The following is a 15,872-nucleotide window of genomic DNA, read 5'->3' on the forward strand; positions in this document are numbered from 1 at the left end:
ATTGAGAATGGGTCACTGGTCCCGAAACATTAACTCTGATTTCTCTCCACAGATACTGCTAGACTTGCTGAGCTTTTCCAGCAATTTTTTGTTCGTGAAAAGTATTGTTTTGCATACTATCCAGACAAATAATGGAAAGCATCATGTCTGGATACATCACAGCTTCGTATGGCAACTGCGCTGCCTAAGACCACAACGAATTACATAGAGTTGTGAACACAGCCCAGTCCATCATGAAAACCAGCCTTCCTTCTACTGACTTCGTCTATACTTCCTGCTGCATCAAGAAAGCAGCCAACATAATTAAACATCCCTCCCACACCATTTATACTTTCTTCCACCCTCTTCCCTCAGGCAAAAGATGCTAAAGTTTGAAAACATATACCAGCTTCTTCCCTGGTGTTATCACATTTATGAACTCTCATACATTCGAGTTAATCTTTCTCTGCACCTTGTGTGTAGCTTAACACTGTATTCTGCATTCTATTCTATTACCCTGAGGTGCTTGTATAAGTTATGATTTGTCTGGTTGGCTCGCAAAAACAATATTTTTCACTGTATCTCAGTACACGTGACAAAAATAAATCAGTCTTGTATAATCTGTCACACGGTGACAACCCCAGCATCATAAATGGCTTCTTGGAAGTTGTTTGACATTGGTTCCAGTCAAATCAAGGGCTGACTCGTAAGTTACCTCTGCTTCTTTCTTATTAATGACATTTGAAAACATTTTGTATTAAAGTGATGATAGCATGACTACAAATGCTAATACTTCTACATCACCTTCACACCACTATAATGATGGTAGATAAATTGAATATCAAGTTGCTAATTCCATGTTGCTTACATTGAAATACATGATACACAGCCAAAGAAATATTACTGTGTTAATAGGTGTCATCAAAGAAAGCTGATATTACACCTCAGGTTACATGGATTAGCAGACAAAACATTGATAAAGGCAAACATTGGATATTCAATCTTTCTTTGGAAGTCAGCACACTGTTGAGGAGACCTGTACATACTGATTTAAGAATTTCTAGAATGACTGGAGTATGTGTAGTGATACCTTGCATTTTGGATAGAGCAATGTTTCTAGCACATGTACTCAGCATAACCTGATTAGCACAGTTAGGGCGTGTTATATAGTATGAACCTTCTAATGACATTTCATATAGACTTGACTTATTATGCAGATGTGTTTTTCTCTTTAGCTTAAGAACTGAAGGAGCATATAGTAAGGTCGTATAACAGAAAATACTGGAAATACTCAGCAGGTCAGGCAGTATCTGAAGATCGAAACAAAGTTAAATACTTCAGGTCGAAGCCCCCTTTGCTAGAACTGTCTCGAAGAAGAATAATTGACCTAAAACGTTAACGCTCCTTCCCACAATAAATGATGCTTGAACAGGGTTTTTCCAGAATTTCCTCTTTTTATTTCAGATGTAGCATCTGAATAGGTAGTTCTCAGATAACACGCGTTCCAACAGTGCAACTTGCTTATAACATCACTGAGGAATTAAGGAACGGTAGTTTTGAGAACGTCAACCTTGTTCACAATAGCATGATTCCAGCAGTAATTGTTTTGCGTGCTTCGTTCTGCACATGCACCAGTGACCACGTCACTCTGTGCATGTGTTGATGTCAGCTGTCAACAGGGCAGCTTCCTGTAAGAGGTACTGTGCAGAGAACAGCTTTCTGAGAGCGATACATTGAAGGATACATTTGTGAAAGGTACAATACTCCTAGATTATCCCTTCTTTTGAAAAGTTGGAGGGGCATAGTGACAAGAATATTAGCAAGAAGTGTCCTGGTGATAAAATTGCAGTGGTGAATGCAAAAGAAAGGCTATAACATTAGAAGAGAAGCTAGATATTAGAGCGTAAGGAGCGAATATATAATATAGCTTGCTTAACAGGAATGAGGGAGTCTACCGTATGCACCATAATCATCTTCTGTCCCTGTATTGACAATATTTTTTAAAGGTACTGTGTTAAGTTTACTTTTGTTTCATTGTTAAAAATGATTTATATCTTCGTTAGGCTGTGCTACACTGTGTTAGACTTGAGTGATCATGAGTGATGTTTTTTGCTGGTCTGTTCCTAACCCTATTTTTCTCATAGGCCCCATTATTTATGTTAAATGATTTGTTATTAAGCAAGGTTTCAGTGGAACGCAACTGCGGTGTCATAGGAAAACTACCTGTACTACTGCAGCATATTGTTTTTATGATAGATCTGATGTTAATTGAAGTTGCTGCAAGTTTCATTTTCTTTCTGCAACCTCTTTAAAGAAAAAATATATAATAGATATGAGCTTCAGCACATGCTGTAAACTTTTCATTTTTTCATATTTTAATTCAGCTGGGCCCTTCTGTCCACAATTTGACTCTGAACTGCCAGTCAAACCACTGTTAATAAAAAAATGCTATGTCAATGTCTATCGCCTGCTTCATTTAATACATGTGGAAGGCACGGAGGCTGTTCGGAGTATTTTTGATGCACACATATCTCCAGAGGAATTGAATGAAGAAGTTACAAAGAATAAAGTCTTAATCAAGAATCGGTTAGAAGGAGCAGATTTTAGCAATGTCCGAAAAAGATGGATGAATATTATTTATTCAACAGAGAAATCAAAAACTCTGCATTTTACATTGCCGATCTTTCAGTTTCTCGCTGTGTTTATGAAGAAGTTTCCCCGTCCCAAAAAGGGTTGGACTGGGAGGCTTGCAAAATCTGATGTATCCCCAGGAGCTTATTTGCGACGCATCTGCGAAATGCGAGATCACCTTTTGAAAGAGATTTTCCACACAGATCTGACATACAAAAAATTTGACCAAATATGGAATGAAGCTGCAGATATACTTATTCATCTTGGCATTGATGATAAGCGGCTCCAAGAACTTCGCTTGCAGCCAATGAACGTTATCTTCATCGACAGGCGATACATGGAGAAATATTTTAACAAACCACTGTCCCAGCTTTTGGAAGAACTTATTGTTAGACATCACAGAGGTAATTTTTATTTCTTAATGCTATTTAGAATATGCCCATTTGTTTTCAGTGAATGTGTTAATATTATCCTTTTACAGTGCCCAGAATCTTTCACACTAGCCCACCAACCATAGTTAGAGGGCCAATACCTTCTAGTTTTATCTGGTTTGTAGAAACTATCTGTTACCCACTTTTCAGTTTAGTTTGCTGCCAAGTTTTTGATTTTTCTTTTCATTATCTGATGCATTAGAAAAATGTAACGGCTTCAAAAGTAAAATCATAGAGTAACAACAAAAATCCTGAAAGCTTCAACAACATTGAATCTAGATTATCTCCCTGTGGTTCATTTGGTAAGCACATTGCTCAGAGTGATACGCAGTCATGCAGCTCACAAATTCTACTTTGGACTCTATTAAAAATTGATCTCGATTGGGCATTGGTTTGGCACTTTATTTTGGGATCAAATCTCTGGGATATGGGAAGGGAAATAAGGGAAGGTTTGTTGATGTTTGATAGCTATACAGCGATCCCACCAGAAAATATGCTCATCATCCTGTTAGGGAATTCCAGGATTTTAACCAAACAACGCTGAAAGAACGGCAATATATTTCCAACTAAGGATGCTGAGTGACTTGGAGGGGAACTTGCAGCTGGTGGTGCTGTTGCCATTGTCCTTCTAGATAGTAGTGATTCTGGGTTTGCAGGGTATTGTTTAAAAATCTTTGATGAAATAGTGTGCATCACTGAGTGTCAGTGATGGATGTGGTGCCAGTCAGGCAACCTGATTTGTTTTGGATGGTGTCAAGCTTCTTGAGTATCAAGAGTTGCACTCACCCAGGTTTGTGGATGTATTTCATCACATGCCTGACGTCTGCCTTGTAGATGGTGAACAGACTCGGAGTCAAGAGATGAGTTATTTGCTGCAATATTCCTAGCCTTTGACCTATTCTTGTAGCCACCTTATTTAGTTCCAGTTCTCTCATAGACCAGTTCTGTTTCTGGTCAGTGAGGACTCCCTAAGATGTTGATAGTGGGGAATTCAGTGATGGTATTGCCATTGAATGTCAAGAGGGGTAGTTAAGTTGTTTCTTATTGGGGATGGTCATTGTCTGACATTTATGTTGTGTGAATGTTACTTGCCAGTTTTCAGCTCAAGCCTGGATATTTTCCAGGTCTTGTTCCATTTGGACATATAATGCCCCAGTATCTGAGGGATTGGGAATAGTGCTGAACGTTATGCAACCATTGACAGGCATCCCATTTTTGGCCTTTTAATGGAGGGAAAGTCAACAGCTGAAGATGGTTGAGCCTAAGATACCACCCTGATGGTCTAGGTCTTTTGTGAGGTAGTTTTGCTGTCCTTACCTCTGAGTCTGGAGACTTGGCTTCAAGTCCCCCCTGCTCCAGGGGTGTGTCATTACATCTCTGAACAGGTTGTTTGGAAAGTTTCTACCTTGAGGAATTTCTGGAGGTAACAATGAAGCCAATGAATTAAATGTCCACTTTCACCGAAGCAATTGCTTCCATCAAACTGAGAGTTTCTTGCAAAGTTGTGTCTGCACTTATGTCTGCTGAATTGTGTGTAGTTTGATACTTGTTCTGTGTAGACTGTAATAATCGCAAATTCCTTTGCTTTTCTTTAACTTTGACTTCATCTGTGGGTGCTCCAGTTTTCTCCCACAGTCCAAAGGTGTGCAGGTCAGGTGGAATGGCCATGCTAAATTGCCCGTAGTGTTAGGTGCATTAGTCAGAGGGAAATGAGTCTGGGTGGGTTATTCTTCAGAGGGTCGGTGTAGACTTGTTGGGCCGAAGGGCCTGTTTCCACACTGTAGGTAATCTAATCTAATGTTGTTTCTGTTTGTTTAGGTATCAATTCAATCTGTGCTTGTTCTTTGGCAGAGGATCTATGTGCGGGTGAGCCTTTCAACAGTTTTGTGTTCTTTTAAGCAAACTGATTGTTTTACTTCTAGCTAACATTCGAAATAATATTTTGTCTCTATTTGAATATTGAGTAAAATTTATCTCACAGTTTATTACTAAAAGTTCTCCAGTCAATACCGTTTCACAAACAAATAAAATAAATTTCATCTCTACAATGATTCTTTAGTGTCTTTGGGCTAAATGAGAAAAAGTCCAAAAATTCCTCCTATTGAAAGATTTGTGTTGGAATACGTGATGCATATTTTAGTTATATCATGTGCAAACCCAGAACCTTTGCTCCCTTAAATAAAGGTTTAGCAGGTGTAGGCCATTTGGCCTTCTGAGCCCACTGCAGCATTCAATAAGATAATATCTGATCTGGTTGTGGTCTCATCTCCATTTTCCTGTCTGCACCCCAAAATCCTTGACTCTATTGTCCACCAAAAATTTATCTGACTCAGCCTTAAATAAATTTAAAGACCAGCCTCCACTATTTTCTGGGGAAGAAAATTCCAAATATTAATAATCCTCTGAAAGAAAAGAGTTCTCCTTATCTGTGTTTTCAAAGGGAAACCTCTTATTCTTAAATTATATCCTCTAGTTTTAGTCCTCATCCACTACTGCCACTCAACACAAGTGGAAACATGTTCCTGAAATCCAGTCCAATCGAAATCTTATATGTGTTTCAATATGATAAGCTCTCATTCTCCTAAACTCCAAACGATTTATACCTAATATGTTCTTGAAAAGTTAATCTTATTTTCATTCATGAATGACTTGATTGAATGGCCGCTGCCTGCCTCTAAACCAAGTATATTTTTGTTTCAAATAAGAACACCAAAACTGTGATGGTACTCCAAATGTGGTCACACCAACACCCTGTAAAGCTTCAGTAAAACTTCCCTACTTCGACAAACCATTCCCCTTGCAAAAAACAATAACATATCATTTACCATCCTAATCACTTGCTACTCCTCCCACTAACTTTGTGATTCATTTACCAGGGCACCCAGATCGCTTTGCACAACACGACTCAAACAAAAGCCAAAAGCACTGGTTCTTTAGTCTGTTCCCTGAACTGATCAAATCTAGAATTTCATAACTAGAGATCAGTAATATATTAAGCTATCCATGCTCAGAAAGCGCCAAAAGATTCTGTCCAATCACGATCAAGCAAAAGAGTAATTATCTGGCAAACAGGTGTCATGCTGTTTCTTCACTCCCAATCCAAGTACAAGAAAAGGTGTCAAAAGTTATACAATTCAAACAAAAATCATCAACATCTTTTAGTCATATTCAAAGTTTCTTTTTGAGCAAATCATTGCTTATGATGTTACTAGTATTCCCAGATATGTAGTCATTCTGCTTCCTGTTTCTATCATTTAACTTTAAATTATGTGAACTATCATTCCAAGTTAATATTAAAGACATTATTCATGATTTGAGTACATAATGCACATTTTTTAAAAAGTAATCAAACCTTTTCTACTTCAGGGCATGAAACCCAAAAGCATGGGCTAAAATTGGTTGATACTACCGAAGAGCAAAAGGAAAAGGAGACCTCAGAGGATGAGTTTGCAAAACCTGTTCCTGTATGTTACTGACCTGATGAATCCAGTCACATGCCATTTAGTGTTTCTTCATCTCTATGTCAGCGACAAATATTGCTTCACTATTTGTAGACAGATGCCCAGGGCTACTTCCAAGCAAGTAACCATTTGACAGTGAACTGAATGAGAATTGAGTTATAATGTCACTTGTGTTGAGCTCACTGATGTTCATTCTGAAAAAAATTATAACCATTTTAAAAATTAGTTCAATTATTTAAAAATGAATTTCCCCTTCTGTCCTGTCTCAGAAAATGGTGTTATTTCACAAGCATCGTTCTCCTTAGTTATACAAGTGGCTTTTATTTTTCAGTTCTGAGATCTGGAAATTGCAAAGTCTGGCATTTGTTGCCCTCCCTGGTTGCCTTTATGGTGATGCTGAGTCTTATTTAGTTACTACACAGTGTGTGACATAACCTCCCAAGACACTTTACAGAGTGTTTAAATAAAAAGACTGTACAATTGCAAAATGGCTGTGGATTAGAGGGTGCCAACCTGGGGTCAGTGATAAAATTGTAGTCAGGTTCTGTAGGATCTTATCAGAAAGAAACAAATATTGAAGCATTATACTTTCTTAATTGAAATATTTTACATTGCTAAGTTCCTACACTGGTAAATGAAATAGGCTTTTAGAATGAAATATTTTTAAAAATTATGAAAGAACTGAGAAATTTGCTACTTACAGTCGCAACTTCTAATTGATGATCCTGCTTCCTAAGCTTCCTGTTTCCTGCTGTCCTGGTCAGGGAGGTAGGCCATCCAGACCCTGAATCACTGCAGATCCTCACAACTCCTCGCCCTTCTTCAACCTCTGAATTCCATTTGCCATTTTTCAACCTACCCTGTTGCTGCTTCCGTCTCACAGAACTGCATTCCCATCAGAGATTCAGGATCAATTAAAATTTGGACCTCGGATTTTGTGCAAGTGTGAATCCCAGAAGTGCTGACGGTTTCACAATCCATATTATTTTTAAATGCTCCTGCCCACTGCGTCCCTTTCCTAAACTGAGGACTTGGGAGAAGAGTAGTGAAACAGGAGCAGTTTTGAAAGTCACTTAGAAGAAAGACCTGCACTGTAAAAACTCAAGCAGAAACTCTGAACCATTACGCTCGCACTTCCACAGCTCCAAATTCAGATTGGCTTGAGATCTTCAATGTGAATACAGCCCAGAACAGGGAAGCGGCATGAGGAGGTGGGAAGGGAGAAGAAGCCATATCAAATGTTGGGGATGAAAAAGAATTTGGGAGGTGGGAGGAAGAGGCCACCACTGGGAGGTCAGGGAGGGCTAGAGACCACAACAGGAGGTTGGGAAACATCACAACTCAGAAGATGCTGCTCCTTTAACAAGATTAGGTTGTCCTTGGTTTCTTTTTCAGGACGTCATAAAGGCACAAGCTCTGAAATGTCTGCGTTGATCTACTTGGGGAAGTGTTTAAGTTTTAATAAAATCCCTTGTACAATGAAAGGGGAGTAGTCAGTTCCCCCAGCTCAGCTTCTCTCTGGTTTGGTGTGGTCTAGTTTGGATTATAGCAGTCTGGTTCTTCAGAGCCAGCAATCAGTCAGTTTTGAGGCTGCTGGTCAAAGAAACAGCTACCTGGAAGAAGGTGTTCCATGCTGAATCCCTCTGCCTTCTCTCAAATCTCTCCTGTAAGAACCTGTGTTTGATTTTTCCTTGTTTGCCAAGGGGCGTTTATGGGGATTGTTGCAAGTATTTGAAACAGCATCATTAAGTTGGGATAATCTGTTGAATTTTCGGATAGGTTAAGTTATTCTACATTCTATTCTCTTTTGTTTGTGTTTCATTCAGTAGTCTTGCAAATAAATTTTGGTTTGTTTAAAGCTAGGTGGGTGGGCCAGCTGCATCTAGAACATAGAACAATACAGCACAGAACAGGCCCTTCGGCCCACGATGTTGTGCCGAACATTTGTCCTAGCTTAAGCACCCATCCATGTACCTATCCAATTGCCGCTTAAAGGTCACCAATGATTCTGACTCTGCCACTCCCACAGGCAGCGCATTCCATGCCTCCACCACTCTCTGGGTAAAGAACCTACCCCTGACATCCCCCCTATACCTTCCACCCTTCACCTTAAATTTATGTCCCCTTGTAACATTCTGTTGTACCCGGGGAAAAAGTTTCTGACTGTCTACTCTATCTATTCCTCTGATCATCTTATAAACCTCTATCAAGTCACCCCTCATCCTTCGCCGTTCCAACGAGAAAAGGCCTAGCACTCTCAACCTATCCTCGTACGACCTATTCTCCATTCCAGGCAACATCCTGGTAAATCTTCTCTGCACCCTCTCCAAAGCTTCCACATCTTTCCTAAAGTGAGGCGACCAAAACTGCACACAGTACTCCAAATGTGGCCTAACCAAAGTCCTGTACAGTTGCAACATCACTTCACGACTCTTGAATTCAATCCCTCTGCTAATGAACGCTAATACACCATAGGCCTTCTTACAAGCTCTATCCACCTGAGTGGCAACTTTCAAAGACCTATGAACGAAGACCCCAAGATCCCTCTGTTCCTCCACCTCACTAAGAACCCTATCGTTAACCCTGTATTCCGCATTCTTATTTGTCTTTCCAAAATGGACAACCTCACACTTGGCAGGGTTGAACTCCATCTGCCACTCCTCAGCCCAGCTCTGCATCATATCCAAGTCCCTTTGCAGCCGACAAGAGCCCTCCTCACTATCCACAACTCCACCAATCTTCGTATCATCTGCAAATTTACTGACCCACCCTTCGACTCCCTCATCCAAGTCATTAATAAACATTACGAACAGCAGAGGACCCAGAACTGATCCCTGCGGAACTCCACTTGTAACTGGGCTCCAGGCTGAATATTTACCATCTACCATCACTCTCTGACTTCGACAGGTTAGCCAGTTTTCTATCCAATTGGCCAAATTTCCCTCTATCCCATGCCTCCTGACTTTCTGCATAAGCCTACCATGGGGAACCTTATCAAATGCCTTAGTAAAATCCATGTATACTACATCCACTGCTCTACCCTCATCCACATGCTTGGTCACCTCCTCAAAGAATTCAATCAGACTTGTAAGGCAAGACCTACCCTTCACAAATCCGTGCTGGCTGTCCCTAATCAAGCAGTGCCTTTCCAGATACTCATAAATCCTATCCCTCAGTACCCTTTCCATTACTTTACCTATCACCGAAGTAAGACTAACTGGCCTGTAATTCCCGGGGTTATCCCTATTCCCTTTTTTGAACAGGGGCACAACATTCGCCACTCTCCAGTCCCCTGGTACCACCCCCGTTGACAGTGAAGATGAAAAGATCATTGCCAATGGTACTGCAATTTCCTCTCTTGCTTCCCACATAATCCTAGGATATATCCCATCAGGCCTGGGGGACTTGTCTATCCTCAAGTTGTTCAAAATATCCAACACATCTTCCTTCCTAACATGTATCTCCTCTAGCTTACCAGTCCGTTTCACACTCTCCTCTTCAACAATACGGTCCCTCTCATTCGTAAATACTGAAGAAAAGTACTCATTCAAAACCTCTCCTATCTCTTCCGACTCAATACACAGTCTCCCACTACTGTCCTTGATTGGACCTACCCTCGTTCTCGTCATTCTCATGTTTCTCACATACGCATAAAATGCCTTTGAGTTATCCTTGATCCTATCCGCCAGAGATTTTTCATGCCCTCTCTTGGCTCTCCTAATCCCTTTCTTCAGGTCCCTTCTGGCTATCCTGTATCCCTCCACTACTCTGTCTGAACCCTGTTTCCTCAACCTTATATAAGCCTCCTTCTTCCTCTTTACAAGACATTCAACCTCCCTCGCCAACCAAGGTTCCCTCACACGACCATTTCTTTCCTGCCTGACCGGTACATACATATCAAGGACACGTCATATCTGTTCCTTGGAAAAAGTTCCACATTTCCACGACATCCTTCCCCGACAGCCTATGCTCCCAACTTATGGTCCTCAGATCCTGTCTTACAGCATCGTAATTACCCTTCCCCCAATTGTAAAACCTACCCTGTTACACGCACCTATCTCTCTCCATAACCAAGGTGAAAGTCACAGAATTGTGGTCACCATCACCAAAATGTTCACCCACTAACTAGCCCATCACTTGTCCCGGTTCATTACCGAGTACCAAATCCAAAATGGCCTCCCCTCTGGTCGGACAATCTACATACTGTGTTAGAAAAGCTTCCTGGACACACTGCACAAACACCGCCCCATCCAATCTACTAGATCTAAAGAGCTTCCAATCAATATTTGGGAAGTTGAAATCGCCCATGACTACTACCCTGTGGCTTCTGCACCTTTCCAAAATCTGTTTCCCAATCTGTTTCTCCACATCTCTGCTGCTATTGGGGGGCCTATAGTAAACACCCAACAAGGTGACTGCACCTTTCCTATTTCTGACTTCAGCCCATACTACCTCAAAAGGCAGATCCCCCTTGAACTGCCTTTCTGCAGCTGTTATACCATTTCTAATTAGCAACGCCACTCCCCCTCCTTTTTTACCACCCTCCCTAATCCTACTGAAACATCTGTAACCAGGAACCTCCAACAACTATTCCTGTCCCTCTTCTATCCACGTTTCCGTGATGGCCACAACATCGTAGTCCCAGGTACCTATCCACGCCTTAAGTTCACCGACCTTATTTCTGATACTCCTTGCGTTGAAGTATACGCACTTGAACCCATCTCTGTGTCCGCAAGTATTCCCTGTCAGTGCTACCTTCTTCACAGCCTCCCCACACACTTGGACATCCTGACAAACAGCTAGCCTACTTGCTGGACTACAAGTCCGGATCCCATCCCCCTGCCAAATGAGTTTAAACCCCCCCAAAGATAGCTAGCAAACCTACCCCCCAGGATATTGGTGCCCTTCTGGTTCAGGTGCAACCCGTCCTGCTTGTACAGGTCCCACCTTCCCCAGAATGCAGTCCAATTGTCCAAATACCTGAAGCCCTCCCTCCTACACCATCCTTGCAGCCACGTATTCAACTGCACTCTCTCCCTATTCCTTGCCTCACTGTCACGTGGCACCGGCAACATCCCAGAGGTGACGACTCTGTCTCTCCTAGCTTTCAGCTTCCAGTCTAACTCCCTGAGCTCTTGAATGACCTCCCCACCTCTCTTCCTACCTATGTCGTTGGTGCCAACGTGCACCACGACTTCTGGCTGCACACCCTCCCCCTTAAGGATTCTGAAGACACGGTCCGAGACGTCTCGGACCCTGGCACCCGGGAGGCAACAAACCATCCGAGAGTCTCGCCCATGCCCACAGAATCGCCTGTCCGTCCCTCTAACTAGAGAGTCTCCTATAACTAGCGCTCTCCTCCTCTCCCCCTTTCCCTTCTGAGTCTCAGAGCCAGACCTCACGCCACAGACCCGGTCACTGCAGCTTACCCCTGCTAGGCTGTCCCCCCCACCAGTATCCAAAGCGGTATACCTATTGTTTCGAGGAATGACTACAGGGGATCCCTGCACTGCCTGCTTCCTCCCCTTCCCACCTCTAACTGTTACCCAGCTACCTCTGTTCTCTGGCGTAACTATGTCCCTGTAGCTTCTATCCATCACCTTCTCAGCCTCTCGAATAATCCTCAGTTCATCCAACTCCAGTTCCAGTTCCCTAACTCGTTCTGTGAGGAGCAGAATCTGACTGCATTTACTGCAGATGAAGTCGGCAGGTGTATCGGTGGTCACCCCTACCTCAAACATCCGGCAGGAGGAACATTCCACTGCCTGCGCTGCCATTACTCTACACTTCGTCTCCAAAGCAAGAACACTGAGTAGCTTACCTGTGAACTTTCTCTCCTGGAACATCCACGTTACACCTGCTTAAAACAACGAGCAAAGTTAGGGTCCGGGCTACTTTCTTGCAATGTTTGAGAAGGTCTGGCCTGGTCCATAACAAAAGTCAAGTGTGGCGAAAAGGCTGCAACTGGGGAGTTGGGGGCTAATGGGAGATGTTAATCAGGTACCACAAGAAATAATGTTAAAATGAATCACATGGTGCTCAGCAAGACCACAGGCTCCATTAACTTACAAATGTTAAACCAAAGGAGCACTAAATGAGTTCATTTTAAGAAATGACTTACTGTAATGTACATCTTGCAAACATTAGATTTCAACTTTTGCATTTGTCTCTGTGCAAGACGAATTTTCTGTCACCACTCACTTCTCATTTTGTTTTTAAGAATGGGGATGATCTGATTTATAGATTGCAGTTACAATCATCAGTAAAGCGGGAGATATGTTAACTGCTTGCCATGAAGAAGACACTACTTTTCTTTTGGCACTGTAATATTCATTGAGAAGCTAACAAAATAACATCATATTATCTGTAATTTTTGAATTTGGATTGAAGCCAAAATTCAAAGCGCAAATTATCTTGTTCTAAAGTGAGCACGTAGTCACTATCTCATGAGAGAGAGGCCACTGGTGATGGTTTAACCTGGAGGTCAGTATGCCTCAGATGAGGGGAGAGGTTGAGAAGGAGTTTCCTTCATGATAACCTCAGTCGCTGTGGGAATTGAACCCACACTGTTGGCATCACTTTGCATTGCAAACCAGCCATCCAGCCAACCGAGCTAATGGACCTCCGAGTCAGTATACTGTAAAGTCACTCAAAAGTACATTTTTTTGAAAAGAATCTCAATAGATTAAAAGCACTTTTTTTTCATTTATTTTGTACATATAGGTAACAGTAGACTCAAAATCAAAGAAAAGACGGAAAAAGTCAAGAGGCAAAAAGGTATGATTTTGCAGTGTTTTGAAGCAAATTATAAATAATTTGAATTTGACATTTTGCTTTCTCTGGATCATACGTTGATGAGCTTGTCTTTTCTGTTGCAAGCAGCTTGATTTGATTGTAGGCCTGGTCATTTGGAAGATACATTTCTTCATGTCGCATCATCCACTGACATTTCCGCCACCTCCAAACGGACCCCACCACCAGGGATATATTTCCCTCCCCTCCCCTATCCACTTTCCGCAAAGACCATTCCCACCGTGACTACCTGGTCAGGTCCACACCCCCTAACAAGCCACCCTCCCCTCTGACATCTTCAGCTGCCACCGCAGGAATTGCAAAACCTGCACCCGCACCTTCCCCCTCACCTCCATCCAAGGTCCCAAAGGAGCCTTCCACATCCATCAAAGGTCCTCCTGCACTTCCACTCATGTCATTTATTGTATCCGTTGCTCCCGATGCGGTCTCCTCTACATTGGAGAGACTGGGTGCCTTCTCACAGAGCACATTAGAGAACATCTCCGGGACACCCGCACCAATCAACCCCATTGCCTCGTGGCCAAATATTTCAACTCCCCCTCCCATTCTGTCGAGGACATGCAGGTCCTGGGCCGCCTCCACCGCCACTCTCTCACACCCGACGTCTGGAGGAAGAGCGCCTTATCTTCTGCCTCGGGACTGTTCAATGTGGACTTCACAAGTTTCCTCATTTCCCCTCCCCCCACCTTACCCCAGTTCCAACCTTCCAGATCAGCATCATCCTCATGACCTGTCCCATCTGTCAATCTTTCTTCCCACCTATCCACTCCACCCTCCTTTCCGACCTATCACCTTCATCCCTACCCCCATCCACCCATTGTATTCTTTGCTACCTTCCCCCACCCTCCTCTCTGACCTATCACCTTTACCCCCACCTCCATCCACCTATTGTACTCTTAGCTACCTTCTCCCCAGCCTCACCCCCCTCCCACTTATCTCTCCGCTCACGAGGCTCCCAGTCTCATTCCTGATGAAGGGCTCTGGCCCGAAACATTGATTCTCCTGCTGCTCGGATGCTGCCTGACCTGCTGTGCTTTTCCAGCAACACACTCTCGACTCTAAACTCCAGCATCTTCAGACCTCACTTTCTCCTCGATACATTTCTTGTCTACTTCAGTGGGATATTTGACCTATATGGATTGACTATTTCCCCAACTCATTGTGTAGCCTTACATACTTTTTATACTGTAACACTCATCAGTTGGAGTCCTGAATTTGGCAGTAGTGCCATGATGTAAAATGGTGCTGGCTGGGTGAGCATTTACTATCCATCCCTAGTCGCCTTTGAGAAGCTGTAGTGAGTTGCCTTTTTGACTGATGCAGTCCATGTGCTGTAGGTAATGAATTCCAGAATTTTGTCTCAATGATTCTGAAGGAGCTGCGATATATTTCTGTCTGAGATGGTGATGTTCCCACAGGTCTGCTGCCTTTCTCCTTGATGGTTGTGGTTGTAGGTCTGGAAAATGCTGTTTAAGTATTTTTGGTCAATTTCTACAGCGAATCTTATAGGCAGCATGGTGGCTGAGTGGTTAGCACAGCTGCCTCACAGCGCCAGGGATCCGGGTTCGATTCCACCCTCGGACGACTGTCTGTGTGGAGTTTGCACATTCTCCCTGTGTCTGCGTTGGTTTCCTCCCACAATCCAAAGATGTACAGGTTAGATGAATTAGCCATGCTAAATTGCCCAGTGTTCAGGGATGTGAAGGTTAGGTGTATTAGTCAGGGATAAATATAGGATAGGGAAATAGTTCTGTGTCGGTTACTCTTCTGAGAGCCAGTATGGACTTGTTGGGCTGAAGGGCCTGTTTCCATGCTGTAAGGATTTTAATTCTAATTCTAATAAAGATGGTACAGCTGCTGCCACTGAGCATTAATGGTGGAGGAGGTGGATATTTGTGGAGATAGCGCCCACCAAGCAGGCTGCTTTGTTGTGAAAAGTAGGGGTAAAAACAATGACTGCAGATGCTGGAAACCAGATTCTGGATCAGTGGTGCTGGAAGAGCACAGCAATTCAGGCAGCATCCGAGGACAGGCAAAATCGACGTTTCGGGCAAAAGCCGTGAAAAGTGTCAAGCTTCTTAAGTGTTGCTGCTCTCATCCAAGCAAATGGGAGTATTCGTCACACTTCTGACTTGTCCCTTGTAGATGGTGGATAGGTGTTCGGGAGTCAGGTGGTGAGTCACACAGTGTAGTATTCCTAGCCTGTGATTTTTCTTGTAGCCACTGTACTTGTATGGCTAGGCCAGTTCAGTTTCAGTTTAACCTCAAGATGTTGATAGTATGGGAATTCAGTGCTGGTGTTACCATTGAATATCACAGAGCAGTAGTTAGATTATCTTTTAGTAGGGATGGTCATTGCCTGGCATTGGTTTCTCACAAATGTTACTTGCCACTTGTATGCCCAGGACTGTATATTGTCCAGTTTATACTTCTTTGGATGTGGACTTGTTTGGTATCTGAGGAGTTGCAAATGGTGCAAAACATTATGTGTTCATTGGCAAATGCCCCATTTTTGACTTTGTGCTGGAGGGCAGGTCATTGATGAAGCATTTGAAGA

At 42.7% G+C, this 15,872-nt stretch overlaps 1 protein-coding gene across 1 annotated transcript in view; it reads left to right on the forward strand.

The window, feature by feature from the left end:
- Nucleotides 1–15,872, forward strand: part of LOC122555513 (E3 ubiquitin-protein ligase DZIP3-like) — a 130,681-nt gene that overhangs the window by 47,348 nt on the left and 67,461 nt on the right. The window contains exons 7-10 of the mRNA XM_087992699.1: nt 2,364–3,014; nt 4,860–4,907; nt 6,408–6,505; nt 13,226–13,279. Of these exons, the coding sequence (XP_087848825.1) occupies nt 2,364–3,014; nt 4,860–4,907; nt 6,408–6,505; nt 13,226–13,279 (851 nt within the window). The remainder of the gene's footprint in view (nt 1–2,363; nt 3,015–4,859; nt 4,908–6,407; nt 6,506–13,225; nt 13,280–15,872) is intronic.

This window comes from Chiloscyllium plagiosum, unplaced genomic scaffold, assembly GCF_037043375.1.
Source record: "Chiloscyllium plagiosum isolate Xiang-an unplaced genomic scaffold, Cpla_swu_hap1 HiC_scaffold_12, whole genome shotgun sequence".
In the NCBI taxonomy this organism is placed as follows: Eukaryota; Metazoa; Chordata; class Chondrichthyes; order Orectolobiformes; family Hemiscylliidae; genus Chiloscyllium; species Chiloscyllium plagiosum.